Source organism: Dermacentor albipictus, chromosome 5, assembly GCF_038994185.2.
Source record: "Dermacentor albipictus isolate Rhodes 1998 colony chromosome 5, USDA_Dalb.pri_finalv2, whole genome shotgun sequence".
NCBI classification, from domain to species: Eukaryota; Metazoa; Arthropoda; class Arachnida; order Ixodida; family Ixodidae; genus Dermacentor; species Dermacentor albipictus.
The window spans coordinates 158,506,659-158,522,994 of record NC_091825.1 but is presented as its reverse complement, the minus strand read 5'-3'; the positions used below and the strand labels follow the sequence as shown (position 1 = coordinate 158,522,994).

The following is a 16,336-nucleotide window of genomic DNA, read 5'->3' as shown; positions in this document are numbered from 1 at the left end:
GTCATGTGCTAATTTTGGCCATGTTGTCCCTGCAAACTTCTGAATCTCATCCACCCAGCTAACTTTCTGCCGCCACCTGCTACCCTTCCCTTGCCTTGGAATCCAGTCCGTAACCCTTAATGACCATCGATTATCTTCCCTCCTCATTACATGTCCTGCCCATGTCCATTTCTTTTTCTTGATTTCAATTAAGATGTCATTAACTCGCGTTTGTTCCCTCACCCAATCTGCTATTTTCTTATACCTTAACGTTACACCCATCATTATTCTTTCCATAGCTCGTTGCGTTGCCTTCAATTTAAGCAAAACCCTTTTCGTAAGCCTCCAGGTTTCTGCCCCGTACGTGAGTACTGGTAAGACACAGCTGTTATACACTTTTCGCTTGATGGATAATGGCAACCTGCAGTTCATGATCTGATAATGCCGGCCCAACGCACCCCAGCTCATTCTTATTCTTCTGATTATTTCTGTCTCATGATCCGAATCCACCGTCACTACCTGCCCAAAGTAGATGTATTCCCTTACAACTTCCAGTGTCTCACTACCTATCGTAAACTGCTGTTCTCTTCCGAGACTGTTAAACATTACTTTAGTTTTCTGCAGATTAATTTTTAGACCCACCCTTCTGCTTTGCCTCTCCAGGTCAGTGAGCATGCATTGTAATTGGTCTCCTGAGTTACTAAGTAAGGCAATATCATCAGCGAATCCCAAGTTGCTAAGGTATTCTCCATTAACTATTATCCCCAATTCTTCCCAATCCAGGTGTTACCAGCTATATCTTTATTAATCAGGAATCCGACTCCTAGTTCTCGTCTCTCCGCTAAGCCCCGGTAGCACAGGACGTGCCCGCTTTTTAGCACTCTATATGCTTCTTTTCTGTATATTCTTCAATGCCAAGGTAGGCAAGAAGCAGGCTGGAGACAAGGCAGTGGAGTAATATGGCATAGGCACTAGGAATAGCAGGGGAGAGTTATTAGTAGACTTTGCAGAACAGAATAACATGCGGATAATGAATACCTTCTTCCGCAAGCGTGATAGCCGAAAGTGGACGTGGAGGTGCCCGAATGACGAGACTAGAAATGAAATAGACTTTATTATCTGCGCCAACCCCGGCATCATACAGGATGTGGACGTGCTCGGCAAGGTGCACTGCAGTGACCATAGGATGTTAAGAACTCGAATTAGCCTAGACTTGAGGAGGGACCAAAAGAAACTGGTACATAAGAAGCCGATCAATGAGTTAGCGGTAAGAGGGAATTCGCGGTAAGAGGGAATAGAGGAATTCCGGATCAAGCTACAGAACAGGTACTCGACCTTAACACAGGAAGGAGACCGTTCACACAGGAAGGAGACCGATCTTATGGACATCATTAAGTAGTCTGTAATAGAAGTCAGTGGAAACTCCGTTAGACAGGATACCAGTAAGCTATCGCAGGAGGCGAAAGATCTGATTAAGAAACGCCAATGTATGAAAGCCTCTATCTCTACAGATAGAAATAGAACCGGATGAACTTTCCAACTTAATCAACATGCGTAAGACAGCTGACATAAGGAAGTATAATATGGATAGAATTGAACATATTCTCAGGAACGGAGGAAGCCTAAAAGCGGTGAAGAAAAAACTAGGAATAGGCAAGAATCAGATGTATGCGTTAAGAGACAAAGCCGGCAATATCGTTACTAATATGGATGAGATAGTTCAACTGGCTAAGGAGTTCTATAGAGATTTATACAGTACCAGTAGCACCCACGACTATAATGTGAGAGAGAATATTCTAGAGGAATTTGAAATCCCACAAGTAACGTCGGAAGAAGTAAAGAACGCCTTGGGAGCTATGCAAAGGGGGAAGGCAGCTGGGGAGGATCAGGTAACAGCAGATTTGTTGAAGGATGGTGGGCAGATTGTTCTAGAAAAACTGGCCACCCTGTATACGCAATGCTTCATGACTTCGAGCGTACCGGAATCTTCTAAAAGCGCTAACATAATCGTAATCCATAAGAAAGGGGACGCCGAAAACTTGAAAAATTATAGACCGATCAGCTTACTGTCCGTTGCCTACAAAGTATTTACTAAGGTAACAGCAAATAGAATCAGGAACACCTTAGACTTCGGTCAACCAACGGACTAGGCAGGATTCCGTAAAGGCTACTCAACAACAGACCATATTCACACTATCAATCAGGAAATAGAGAAATGTGCGGAATATAACCAATCCTTATATATAGATTTCATTGATTACGAGAAAGCATTTGATTCAGTCGAAACCTCAGCAGTCATGGAGGCATTGCGGAATAAGGGTGTAGACGAGCGAGCCGTATGTAAAAATACTGAAAGGTATCTATAGCGGCTCCACAGCCACCGTAGTCTTCCATAAAGAAAACGACAAAATCCCTATAAAGAAAGGCGTGAGGCAGGGAGATACGATCTCTCCAATGCTGTTCACAGCGTGTTTACAGAAGGTATTCAGAGACCTGGATTGGGAAGAATTGGGGATAAGAGTTAATTGAGAATACCTTAGTAACTTGCGATTCGCTGATGATATTGCCTTGCTTAGTAACTCAGGGCACCAACTGTAATGCATGCTCACTGACCTGGAGAGGCAAAGCCGAAGGGTGGGTCTAAAAATTAATCTGCAGAAAACTAATGTTTAACAGTCGGGGAAGAGAACAGCAGTTTACGATAGGTAGCGAGGCACTGGAAGTGGTAAGGGAATACATCTACTTAGGACAGGTAGTGACTGCGGATCCGGATCATGAGACTGAAATAATCGGAAGAATAAGAATGGGCTGGGGTGCGTTTGGTAGGCATTCTCAGATCATGGACAGCAGGTTGCCATTATCCCTCAAAAGAAAAGTATATAACAGCTGTGTCTTACCACTACTCACGTACGGGGCAGACACCTGGAGGCTTACGAAAAGGGTTCTACTTAAATTGAGGACGGCGCATCCAGCTACGGAAAGAAGAATGATAAGTGTAACTTTAAGGGATAAGAAAAGAGCAGATTGGGTGAGGGAACAAACACGCGTTAATGATATCTTAGTTGAAATCAAGAAAACGAATGGGCATGGGCAGGACATGTAATGAGGAGGGAAGATAACCGATGGTCATTAAGGGTTAGGGACTGGATTCCAAGGGAAGGGAAGCGTAGCAGGGCGCGGCAGAAAGTTAGGTGGGCGGATGAGATTAAGAAGTTTGCAGGGACAACATGGCCACATTTAGTACATGGCCGGGGTATTTGGGGAAGTATGGGAAAGGCCTTTGCCCTGTAGGGGGTGTAACCAGGCTGATTATGATGATGATGATGCTTCTGTTGTCCTCCTAACCTCGCTGAGCTCTATTATATCCCATTTACTGCCTCTAATTCCTTCAATAGCACCGTTAGACTCGCCTCACTAGACAACGTTCTAGCGTTAAACGTCGCCAGGTTCAGATTCTAATGGCGGCCTGTCCGGACCCAGAGATTGTTAGCACACTCTGCTGCGTCACAGGTCTGACCACCACCGTGGTCAGTTGCTTCGCAGCTGCTGGGGACAGAAGGCCGGGGTTTGATTGTTGTATTCATATAGGAGGTTGTGGCCAAGTATTGCACCAGGGTGGCCAATCCTGCGCTGGTGAGGGAGTGCCTAACCGGTTCTGGTCACCGGAATCAGGCCGCTTTCCAGGCCTGTTTATGCAGTTTTATCAACTTTTTCATGGCAGTATTACGTTATTGAGCTCTTTTGACAGGCATATGACATCCCTCTGCCAACTATTCTTCCCTAAAGATCCGTTTTAATCGTATTTTTAACCTTCCGTTGCACGCTGCCAAGAGTGTTTGCCAGCAACCACAAGCTAAGTAAGCGAAGCGGACCAGCAGTAGACGCCGACACCGCTCTCTCCTAATCCGATTATCTACGTTCACTGTGCTGGCTCGGCCCCACAGAAACCCTCTCCGCTTCAACATGCTCCTCGCCTCTTGTCAACCACATGGGGAAGGAAAACTGCTCAATGCAGACAATTCTATTCGCTTGGGAAGCAAACAAAAGCGACCTCCTATAATGAGATACAGCGTTTGATTGGACTCTTCGAACAACGCTGCGGGTTACCGCCCGATGCTTTCGTCAGTGGTTTAGTAAACTTGACATCAGGAGATTGAAACAGTTTTACGTTATAGGGCTCATAGATTGAAGCATATGTCGAAAGACATTAAAAACCAGTTTGACCATCAGGGCGGTGCATTCAATGTGATCTGAAAATATTAAAATACTGCAAGAAATGAGACTCATAGTTCTATGAAAAAGCGTCAATTAGAGCAAACATTCGTTTGCTAATTGAACAGGTGGGGTGCCACGCGTCGAAACACCGACTTGCGCAGTGTTCACTCGATAGCTAGCCCTCATCCTCATGTCAGCGTAAGGATGTTGTTATGAGGCCCACCGGCAGCGAAGAGCTTATCCTAAAGCAAACGTTTCATGCTGCCACTACCTTTACCATGTAACTGTTGTGTACCCCCAACACTAGACGCCATGGAGGAGCGAAAGGAATTGGATGGAGCATCACATGAGAAATTTCAAGTCCAGTTTCAAAAATATAAAGGAAAGGTTAATGGAAACTAGACCTCACACCGTGATAAGGAAGCGGTAATGTCTAGCTGCTGAGCCCACGGTGAAGGGTGGAGCGGAGAGCTGGTGGGCGAAGGATCGATAGTGATGAGGGCGCTTCTAAAAGCTGGCGTGAATTAAACAATCACTTGAAATGTCCGGCAATCATCTGCGGCCTATTTCCCAAGGGCCAACGTGCATGAGGGCCCTGAAGGAAGGGATGGCTGCGGTCTGACGTCATGGTCCCTCCTAGTCTTTCTAATTCCTCCGTGCTAGACGAGCGAAAATACAGTGCGAATCAAGCCTTCTCTGTTCACCCTAGCATACGCAGTGGATCACGCGACCTCCAATGCATGGTGTGTGTGGGCGAAGAAGCGGACTCAAGTGGCTCATGCACCAGTGCGCCCAGGACAGCACGACGACGGCGACGATGACGGATGAACGCGCGTCAAGTGTCCGCGTAATTGTTGTCGCAATATAAAACCCTAACACCATGACCTTTCAGCTAAAGCCAATATGAAGGTGCAACAACGCTGTGCAGTGAGCGCATATACTATCTTAGTGGTGCTGCCCCTGAAAGATTACAATTTAAACCATATCGATACCTCGCAGAAAGGTTCTTTTCCGCCCGAAAGAAACAATGCACATACCCTTCCATCGCCTGTGGGCGTTCTACAGTTGCTTGGTATTGCTCCTTCGCAAGAAAGCACTGCGTCATCCCTCAAAAACCGGAGATGGCGCATGAGGTTATCCCACACCAGCTAAGGAAATTGCTGTGTTTAAACAGAAGCTTCGCAAAATCTCAAGGGCTCAGCTTTCGGCATCGCGATTTACAGACGTGCGTGCACGCCCAGAAGTCGGCATTGTGACAATAATTTCGTTTTTGCCAATTTACTTCTTTATGCTTATGCTACTGCTCATTCGACTACTATGAAAGGAATCTTAAAACGCTGCTGCGTCTGTACTTGCTTGTTTTTATTGTAAAGTATGTCTAACCATACTTATATTTATCTAACTGTGGTGGACAGAAGAATTGGTGGTCTATTTACATACTCGGTTACAGTAGGTACTCCCGATAGAGCCATATACTGTTGATTCATACGAGTTAATAAGAGTAACACGACTCAGCGGCATTGAATATCAATAATGGTGGCTCCACAGCGAAACCTCCAGCAACGGCTTGATTCTGTAATGGTCAATCATGTCATGATTAGTCCACAGAATCAAAGCAACTTTATTTCGTAATTTTACAAGGTCAAAAAGGTGGCCAGAGAAAGAGTTGCTACACCGCAGCTTGACTGGGCCCCAGCAACCCATAAGCAATGGAGACGAAATACATTCAGTATTACTAAACATTAATAAAAAGCGCTGTACCAATCATACAATAAATCAAGGTTACATTACAAATCAAACACGCCACTCTAGGGCATGTAGGAACGAAGAATTAAAGAGAAATCCTGAGTACTCATAATATACATATATAATATAATGGCTGGACACACAAAAAATATTGGTGTTCGTTTTAATTGCAAGAATAAACTTGCCATGTTTTTCTTTGTTAACGCTGCGTTGTCAACATTCAGTTTGTAATAGTGATTTAATGTCGATGTAAATGTGTGCTGAATTCTCTGTCGGCCGTACTGTGTGCGCGAAAAACGAACGCGCCATAGAAGTTTGCACCGAAAAGGATACGTTATCGGGGTGTACTCAAGTCGCGCAACGTAGAGAAAAGCATCTGATCTGCATTGAACTGCTTTCTTATACGAACACAGTAGAGTGTAAGCGTACAAATCTTGAACTTTAGGGATTTGACGTTTTTCAAAAAGAGGCGTGGTATGTTCTAAATAAGAAGCACTTGATACCGCGCGGACTGCATTCGTGTGTACTAAAGCGAGTTTGTGTAGGTTCTAAGCTGTGGTGTTACCCCAAGCTAGCCCACAATAAGACGAATAAGAGCTGAACAGGGCATCATCAAGCAATCCTCTAATTTCTAACTGAATGAATCACGGGTCTAGTCATTCTGGTAAATGAATGACCAATTTAGCTTAAAGAACTCAGATCTGGAGCCCTATAACGTAAAACTATTCCAATATGTTTTTATTCCAATCTCCTGACATCAAATTTGCGTAACCGCTCACGCAAGCATAGGGCGATGACCCGCAGGTTTGTCTAAACAGATCAATCAAACGCTCTCGTCGTTTATAGGAAGTCGCTTTTGTTAGGTTTAAAAACGAATAACACTGCCTACACTGAGCGGCTTAATTGTCTTATCTAACTGGCCGGCAAGAGGCGAGGAGCACGCTTAAGCGGAGAGGGATCGATAGGACCGAGCCAGTGCACTTAAAATTGATAACCGGATGGAGAGAGCGGTGCCGGCTTCTGCGATTGGTCCGCTTTTCGTTACTTAGCTTGCGGTGGCTGGTTGAAAATCGCGGCGGCATGCAACGGAAGGTTAAGAATGCCGGTAAAATGAATCCTCAGCAAAGAAGAGGTGGCAGAGCGAGGTCGTAAACGTGCCGAAAGTGCTCGAAAACGTTACACAGCCAAGCAAAAAGCTTTATTGTACACAAATAAACCCATACTCACCGGCAGGTGCGAGTAGCCAATGCCCGAGTGATCGGGGGCCACCATCTTCTATTCCTTTCGGAACGGGGCAGCCTGCGGCTACTCACAGAAAAATTCAATTTTGTTCGGCATATTAATGCACCTTTGACGTGTACGCGTCACTTTGACGCGGTGAGTTTTCGCGGTTTTGTGGCGTCGAGTGACAGGCAGGTGAGGTGGGTGCAGCCAGAAAACATTTGACCAATAGCCGAGGGCTAATGGCGGAAAGGCGTCCAATCAGAAATAACCATTTTTCTTTTGTTTGGTCCAATCACGCATAATCAGTGTGTAGACGTCATATCAGATAGGGAACTATCGCGGGTTGCGTGACGTGGCGTAAGTGACAGGCAAAGTGGGAGTGGTCCAAAAATGTTTTTGACCACTCGCGGAGGACTGATTGCAGAATTGGAATAGAAAAGTTTGGAATAGCTTTACGTCATCGCGCCCCTGGTTTAGCGACTGTCCTCCAGCAATTTGTTAAACTTCGCTCTCCATTCTCGTGGTTTATTTGTGGCTGCTTGTTGTCTTTATAGGTTTTAGTAACCCCAGTTTGACTGTTTGATGGATATTCTTGCAGTGATAAGTGATTTCGCAAAGTCGAATTCCGAGTTAAGCTCAAGTGGAGCATTTATTTAAACCTGTAGCTCCAACTGAAAACGAGCACAGCAATTCCAAAGAGTGTCGCCGTAACCTTTAAGTTCATAAAAATTTATTGCATGCACAAGAATGCATTGTAAAAGCGTCAAAAAGATGAGAAAGAAATGACACATTCTTGCTTGTTTCTCGTGCTCGCGTTTCGTTCAGTCGCCTAGTAGCACGTGTATAAAGCAAGCTGGGTATATGAAGCGTGGCGGTGACGCTGTCGTTCACACTTTGCTCACATCTGCACCTGCCTCACATGGGTTGCCTCTCCAAAGCCAACATGTTTACTATTTGAAACACTAGCATACCAGTTCGCCCACTTTCACTATTTGTTTTTAAATCGCACTGACTTCCAAGCATCCAAAATATAAACGCAGTATCTTTATCTCATCAAGGTAAACCTTTTTTTTTTTCATACAATTCACAGAAAAGGACGGAAGGCGACCGGCCAGAGCACTAGCCAGAAAGAAAGAAAGTTTTCCTTAATGAAAGAATGCTTCACCAACCAGTCCAAGCAGCAACCCTGTAGCACCTTTAGTATGCCCATTCTGCTGATTATCATGCTCTAGATTCAATTTTTGGCATGATGTAATCTATCGATATCACCATGCTAGTATAGTCGCAATAGGCACGAAATACATTCCTACAAACACGCTGAGTTGCGAATAGATGAAAAGGCTATTTCCATTTATACTTTAGGCCACTTAGGGGCGTGTAGGAAATTTGCTTGATATTAGGTTTTTTATTAGCCACTAAAGTACCAAGAGATTCTGAAAGTCTGACACTGTACGTACATTTACAGGTGCTGGAGTGCAGAACCTTGGAGTGTCAATCTTCGCATCGTCATGCTAGATGTTGCAGAAAGCTCAAGACAAGCGTTTCAATTGAAGAATGAAGGTGGGTACATCAATGGTGTATTCATCATCGATCCATCAGATGCAGTAAAGGAAAGCACAGAAAAAGGCAGTGCACGCGACCACCAACAGAAGCATGCCTCGATGCCGACCAGAAGCCTGTTGGTCGTTATTCGCCAAAGCCAATGGATGCTGCCCTTGATCTACACTCACATCTGGATGTCCGCTGCCTTTGCAATCATGCAACCATTTTTCCCGCCTTTGGTAGGTGCTTTTCTCATTCCTACTTATCTGCTTCAGTTAATCTTTAATTCGGCGTCACAGGCCGAATTATGCTACACAGCAATGATTAAAAAAAAATGTTGAGCTTTTGCTGCGGATACATTTCACCATACTTCTTACCCATGCAGAACAGTACATTTATGCGTTATCATGCTGTTGTATGTTATGACATATGAGTTAAGTTCTCTTCCGCATATTTTTCATTCGTGTACTATACTAAAATTACTACCGGATTTGTCTATACCTGTACACAAATCCGTTTCAGTCCCCGTAATTACTGCCCTATAACCTTAACCTGTATCCCTTGTAAACTACTAGAACATATATTGTACTCCTGCACTGCATCTCATTTAGACCAGCACTTTTCTTTATTTCCCAGTCAACATAGATTTAGACGAGGCCACTCGTGTGAAACACAACCATTCGAATTCACCACAGACCTTCACGTTCACCTTGACTCCCATTTTCAAACCGATATGTTATCTATCTTGACTTTACAAAGACGTTTGATCGTGTCGCCCATGGTCGTCTTACCGCGAAACTTGCTCGCCTTAATCTTGACCCCCTTGTGTCATCCTGGATTGAATGTTTTTTTTACAAACCGTTCGCAACACACTGAGGTCAATAACCCCGAGTCGTGAAGTAGTCCAGTCTTGTCAGGCGTACCACAGGGCTCTGTGCTTGGGACACTTCTGTTTCTAATTTTGATAAATGAACTCCCTCGCAATATTCTTTCATCAATTCGGTTATTATTTGATGACTGCGTCCTGTATCGGCGCATATCTTCCCATAGTGACCAATAAATACTCCAGGAATACCTAAGCAAAATAATAAATTGGCGCTCTCTTTGGCTCATGTGCCTCAAACATTTTCAAATGCAAGTACATGTGTGTAACTCTCAAGCAGCAGATCATTACCTACCAGTACTCTCTTGATTATACAGCCCTAACTCAAGTTTACTCTTACCGTTATCTCGGCGTTACTATCACTAATCAGCTTACGTGTTCTGCACACAACGCAACTTACAAACGACTGCTCTAAACCACTTGGCCCCCTCAAAAGATCGATATTTCTGTCTCCTGTTCCTGTACGCAAGCTCGCCTACGAAACGTTCATTCGGACTAAACTTGAGTGTGCCTCAGGAACTCGGAGCCCTCACCAGACTTACCTTATTAACTCGCTTGAATCAGTGGGAAATCGGGCGGCACGTTTTATCGCTTCAAACCATCGTTAGTATACAAGTATAAGTGGCATTAAGTCATCCCTCAGCATCCCTCCCTGACACTGCGTAGGAAGATTTCACAACCTTCGCTTTTCCACAAACTGTACTATAATTTCCCACCACCTCAGGAACACTTCTACTTCCACCCAACCTCACTTCTCATCGTCTGTTTAACAACCCGAGTCTACAACGTCTGCATTGTACCTCTAATGCCTTCAACAAATCTTTCTTACCTACACCTATTGAACTGTGGAACGTGCTACCCGACAATATTGTAAATGAAAGTGGTTCAGATAAATTTAGGCACCTATTGTCATGTTTTTTGAACCCTCAACCTACCACTACTGCGCTGTTACTCTAACGTCTACCTTTTTTACTGCTCTGTTATATTGCGAGTTGTGCTGCCAGTTCTAATGCTGGTTTAATTGTACCTTACTTTTTGTTTTGCTTTTGTTTATTCTCACCCATCGTGTTCTGGCATGTATGCTAAGTTTTGTTTACGGTTGTATAGATAAGTTACCCATTGTATAATAATGACCATAGTGTTGATTCATGCATTTGCATCCCCCCCCTTATGTAATACGGTGAAAGGGGTACTTAAGGGACAATAAATGTTGACGATGAACAAACAAGCAATAGTGCTTTCGGTGCCGCTTAAGGTCTGCGAAATAGCAGACACTTTCCTTAGTTGGATTCGTTGCGATTCGCGGCCTAGCACTCAAGGAAGTCAGCAGTTTTACATGAAGCAATTATAAACAGTTACATGCAAGAAGCCACGTAAAATATGGATTCCAAAACATGAACTACGTGACGGCTGGTGCGATGGCTTAGCTGGCCGCATAAAATGAACAAAATCAGTCCTTGCAATCCTCAACAAATTTAATATATGACACGATGATACACTTGTGCAGTCACCCACCCTCGCTAGAGAAACACTGTCTAGAAATGGCAAGCGGCATTCAGAACTTAAGCTAATTACCTTTAATCCGTGTTTTTTCAGACAAACCGAACAAAACACGATCAGGTCGCGACGAACTTCGTTGCTTACTCATGCAAACATCGTGCTTACCCATACTTACCCATGCAAACATCATCGTGTGCAAAAAACACCGCGATAAGAAAAAGAAAACATGAGAACAGGAAATTTTCCGCTTAACGGAGGCGATCCATTCCTGTCGTTGTTGCCGCTCAAGCTGCCTCGCGGAGAATAAATGAAACCGTGTCACCGGCAAATTCTTGCAAGTATTTGAGAACCCCACCACACCACACAAGCCTTGAAGCATTGGCCACCACACGCGTGCGAAGGGGGCTGCTTTTCACGCTCCGAAAACTCGAATCAAAGAGAGAAGCACAAGAAACGACGCAGAAACGACGGCGGACGGCTGCCTTCTTCTCCGAACGCACATCGCAAGGCCGCCAACAGTGGCTCGTTCGTCGGCATGCACTACGCGGATTGAGCCTGGCTATCTTAGATATATCAATTGTCAGGTAAACATACATCTGTGAAGAATCTTTTCGAGTGGCGTGAGGGCAACTGCACTCTCCAGTAGTCTGGCACAGCTTCAATATACCAGATGTTTGCTTTCCCGAATAGCATGGACTCAAACATTTAAAATATCATTGCACAGTTGCTGGAAGCAATGGCAATGTCACAGCTTTTCCCTTAGTATTCGTGTCATGAAGTGAGCGCTCAAAATTGGAGTTTTAGTAGAATTGCAAACGAACGTTAACTAGGAGTACTATAAGACAATTCTACGCTTCTGCAACATTTTACCAGTCGGCTATTTGCACCATCTATCTGTAGCAGATCGCTTTTGCCCAATTTGGGGTGCAGTTACGTTACAAAACGGGTAAACTTATTTTCCGCACAAATTCCCTACACAAATAAAACACAAATAAAGTGCAAGCGGTGTTCTTCCATAGGTCCCTCCGATAACACAAAAGAAATATCCATCTACACAGCGCGTAGGGATGGTGGTAGTGGTGGTGGTGATGGCGAGTTATAGCAGCAGGTGCGTTTGGCCTGGCGATCAAGGCCGGCAATTGCTCCACCCGAACGTCGCTTATAGAATGACTGTGGTGTTTCACCACATGTCAGTCAGACCAGTCTCTCTTAAAAATGCGATAAGGATACGCCATGTTTTTTGGGGGGGCTATAACTGGTCCTTCGGGGAACATTAGGTCTTGCAGGCACGTAGGCGGAAGGTCCTTTTGTTGCAGACTTTCAAGGAGAGCGTCCCTTTCATCTTGGAATTTCGGGCACGACCAGCGAAAGTGTACAATGTCTCCTTCTCGTCGCATGCGGTAGAGTTCGGAGAGTTGGTGCGCCGTCTTAAATAACCATGCCGGTGTACTAGCAGTTATTGTCCTTATTCGATATAGAAGTGTGGCTTCCTCTCTACCAAAGCTCTTGGTGGCGCATGGCATATGTGGTGGAACCCAAAGTGACCTAAAGTGATGGACACTTCGCTCCCACAACCATTGTACAATGTACAGCAGATTAGCTGATTGTAGGAAGGATGGGAAGGAGCTTTAGGCGCTGTCCAACTCTGATTCTCAATAAATAAATGCATAAATGAATAAATGTATAAATAAATCACCACTACAATCTTCGTATCGAACCACAATCTTCTCGATGCGATGTTCTTACAAATCTCTATATGCCATGTACGGTAGAACAACACATGCAATGCAGGTGTATTCATAACCTCTGTTTTTCCCTAATGTGTGGCTTCTTACTGTTTATTTTACATGATAACAAGGCTGCTGCTGGTGGTCTGGAGGCTTGGAAGTACGGCTTTTTCTTTTCTGCCACTAAGGTCGCGATGTTGCTGGGATCTGTGCTAAATCAACGGCTTGTAAGTGTCATGCGATATTTTTGGAGCAGATTTTCACTAGCCACAATACTCTAGTTTTTACATCGATGTTGTCTTACTTCTAGATGGCCATTACATCACCACGGAAGTGCTATTTGGCAGGACAGATTGGTTATATGTTATTTACTGTACTTCTAGGGTAAGTTTTCTGCTTGTTATTGTGTACGTACTGGCTAGCTCCATAACTGCTACCTGGGCTCACGCATTCATCGCGTCGAAAAAAAAGTTGTATGTCTTTGCACGAGAGAGTACGTGATGTAAAAATAACTTGGATGCTGGGCACATTAGTTCATGTTTGAGGAAACCATTATAGCGCTAATAAAACAGCCACAAAGAACAAAATACTGGACACCACGGGCGCTTCGTGGTTTCCTGGCTTCTGTTCTTTGTGCATGATTTGCCGGTGCTACAGTGGATTTCCCACGTACGTGAACTGTCAGACTGCGGAGGAATTCACTAAGCTACGCTGTTCCTACGCATTCTTCAGCCGAAATGTTATCACCCTAAGATAGGCGCATTTAACTCATGACATCGTACGAGAGCGAGGAGGAAGCAAAGCTTGAATTAAACGACAAGAAATGAATGGAGTGCGTCCAAGTGCTAGTATGATCGCACATCTTTCGTGTGTTGTAGAGGCTATATTTTTTTGGCCAATCACTACACACCCCTATTCGACAGCTTCCTTTTCCGGGTGCGGACAAGCGCAACCACACTCGCTCGTTCAAAGCACCATCGTCAAAAGAATGGCAGTGGAAACGTTACGCACTCTTGTGACATTTCTGCGAGACAAATAACTGGTGGACACATGGTGACACAAGTGCCGCAGAAAAAGACGCTCAGGCCCAGCAATGCCGGCAGGATCTGCCAGGCTAATTCCACCTATGGCAACAGCACCGCCACCATATTACAAAGGGACCGAATATATTTATTTTGATACTAATTACGGAAAAAAAAGCAAGCTGCATAATATGTAGCTCAGATGGACTCAAGGGAAGGCGACCAGCACCCGTATGTGCATTGATATGGTACGTCATCACGTTGCACATGGTTGCAGGTGCGGTTCTAATGACGCGCATAGGCTCAATATCACTTACGGTGACACCTGGTGCCACCCAAAAGGGCTGGTCGACGACGTCGTCGAGCGCCAACCGATGGCGAAACGTGCGTTCTCTTCGCATCGGATTAGTGTCAAGGGCACGGATAGCTGCGGAAGCAGCGCTAAGAGAGAAATTATGACAGGAAAATTCACTACGCAACATCCGCACGTGCTAGTTCCGCTGCCCCTCACACTTTGACATCGTACCAGCCTTCATCGCTTCTTCTGGACTTCTCCTCACCCGATAAGACGCGATAGTGTCTCGCACCAGGTCAAGAGCTTGTTCTTGCAGGTTCAGGTGGCCGCATTCCGACAGCGCCGAAATGCAGAAATGCGTGTACACTTCAATTTTGGAGGCCGGTAATAAATCATGGGATGGTGACGTCAGGGCCTGGTGCCCCCAACTACAGTGTACCTCATAGAACCTCGTAGAACTCACGGGTAATTGGTCACGATCCCCACAATGATCAGCGTTTTCAGTAAAGAGCTCGCAGCGCTCTTGACTGCCCTTCATTACATTGGTGATGAACCGCCACACAAGTGGACGGTATTCTGCGATTCGAAAGTGGCAGTGCAGTCTCTACTGTAACCTTTACGACGCGGACCACACGAGCAGCTAATACTTTATATTACAGAGACGTTACACCATATAGGTGATGCAGGCCATGAAATAAACCACCAGTGGCTTCCAAGTCACTGCGGGATTGTTGGCAATGAACGGGCAGATCAAGCTGCCGACTCAGCCCATACTGAGGAGCACCATGTCCCAATTGCACTTTCTAGAACTGACGCAGTACGGAAGCTCCTCCTGCTTGCTCGGTAGGGTAGCAGGTCGCAATGGAATGCGCCACCTTTAAGAAATACTCGATTGTACTCCATTGGAACCCATATTAAGTCTTCGAGTGCCATCAGAGCTTCACCGTGGACACGCCACACTTTTGTATCGATTGTGGTTGGGCGTTGCCTTTACTAAACCCATGCATTTCGCATAGGGATGACCGACACCGTGACCTGTGACCACTGCGGCCATGAAGAATCCATTAACCGTATTTTGTGCGCGTGCGCGCAGTACAGTCCAGAGAGGGAATGCCTTCGTCACGAACTTCACCAGCTGGACGACCAACCGCTATCGGAAAAAATAATTTTACACCATCGAAAGGACCAACGTCACAGAAGAAGGCCGTGAAAGCAATATCGCGTTTTTTTTTTTTGCGACCTACTGGCTTTTGTGAACGTCTTTAATTGGAACGCCTTTTGTATGTGTGTGTATCCATGTGCGCATGTTTCTTTTAATGCTTTCCTCTCTGTCCTCTTTCTAACCCTTATCTCCCCTCCCCAGCGTATGGTAGCAAACGGAGACTGATATCTGGTCAACCTCCCTGCCTTTCATCTTCATCTCTCTCTCTCTATCTATCTCCATAAATTCACCAGCCTCATAAGAACGGACATTCAAGTACGCGTCCGAATATTGCACAGCACCGTACACGCAGCAGATAACGGTTCAACATTTTAGCTGGTTTCGGATCAAGTCGGTTCAAGGAGCAGATCTTGCTACACTGACGCACTTTGTTCGGTGCTGTCACTGCACATACAGTAGAGGCGTGGTGGTATCCAAGAGGTTACAGACAACGTCCTGTGAACATGCGAATGTGTCCTCGCCGCACGAAGCGAGCTGTGGCTCAACAGTTACAGTGCGTTAAAATTCCGGTCGAATTTGGGATGTTGTCAGAAGTCATCAGCCTACATTTATGTTCACTGCAAGACGAAGGCCTCCCCCAGTGATCTATAATTACCCCTGACTTGCGTTAGCTGATTCCAAGTTCTGCCTGCAAATTTACTTAATATTGCGATGGCAAATATATGGTCACTCCAGGCGCATTACCGCCGTCGGCTTCTGCCGCCGTGAGGTTCCGTGGAAAGTCCAGGCGTGCTAAGATAGTCACCGCGTGCCCTATGCTGCATGTGCAAGTGAAAACGTGGGAAGGTGAGCCGGCGATCGCGGCTCGATCTCGCGCACAGAAGGCACGAAAGCGGGGAGGAAGCCCGGCGTCTTCTGGCGCACGCAAGGCTCCGGGGGCAAGGTAGAGAGAGGGGGTAGGGGGAGAGGGGCACTCTACTCGGTTTGGCCCGGGAGTGCCCGCGACGGGGACAGAGTCCGCCATGCGTTGCGTTTTCGCGA

At 45.5% G+C, this 16,336-nt stretch overlaps 1 protein-coding gene and 1 long non-coding RNA gene across 7 annotated transcripts in view; one reads left to right on the top strand and one right to left on the bottom strand.

Moving 5' to 3' along the window:
• Positions 1–16,336, bottom strand: part of LOC135916647 (uncharacterized) — a 465,480-nt gene that overhangs the window by 129,690 nt on the left and 319,454 nt on the right. The gene's annotated exons all lie outside the window — the stretch shown is intronic.
• Positions 1–16,336, top strand: part of LOC135916641 (MFS-type transporter SLC18B1-like) — a 69,901-nt gene that overhangs the window by 28,095 nt on the left and 25,470 nt on the right. The window contains exons 2-4 of the mRNA XM_065450062.2: positions 8,630–8,945; positions 12,948–13,043; positions 13,127–13,200. Coding sequence (XP_065306134.1) covers positions 8,673–8,945; positions 12,948–13,043; positions 13,127–13,200 — 443 coding nt within the window. The 5' untranslated portion in view covers positions 8,630–8,672. The remainder of the gene's footprint in view (positions 1–8,629; positions 8,946–12,947; positions 13,044–13,126; positions 13,201–16,336) is intronic.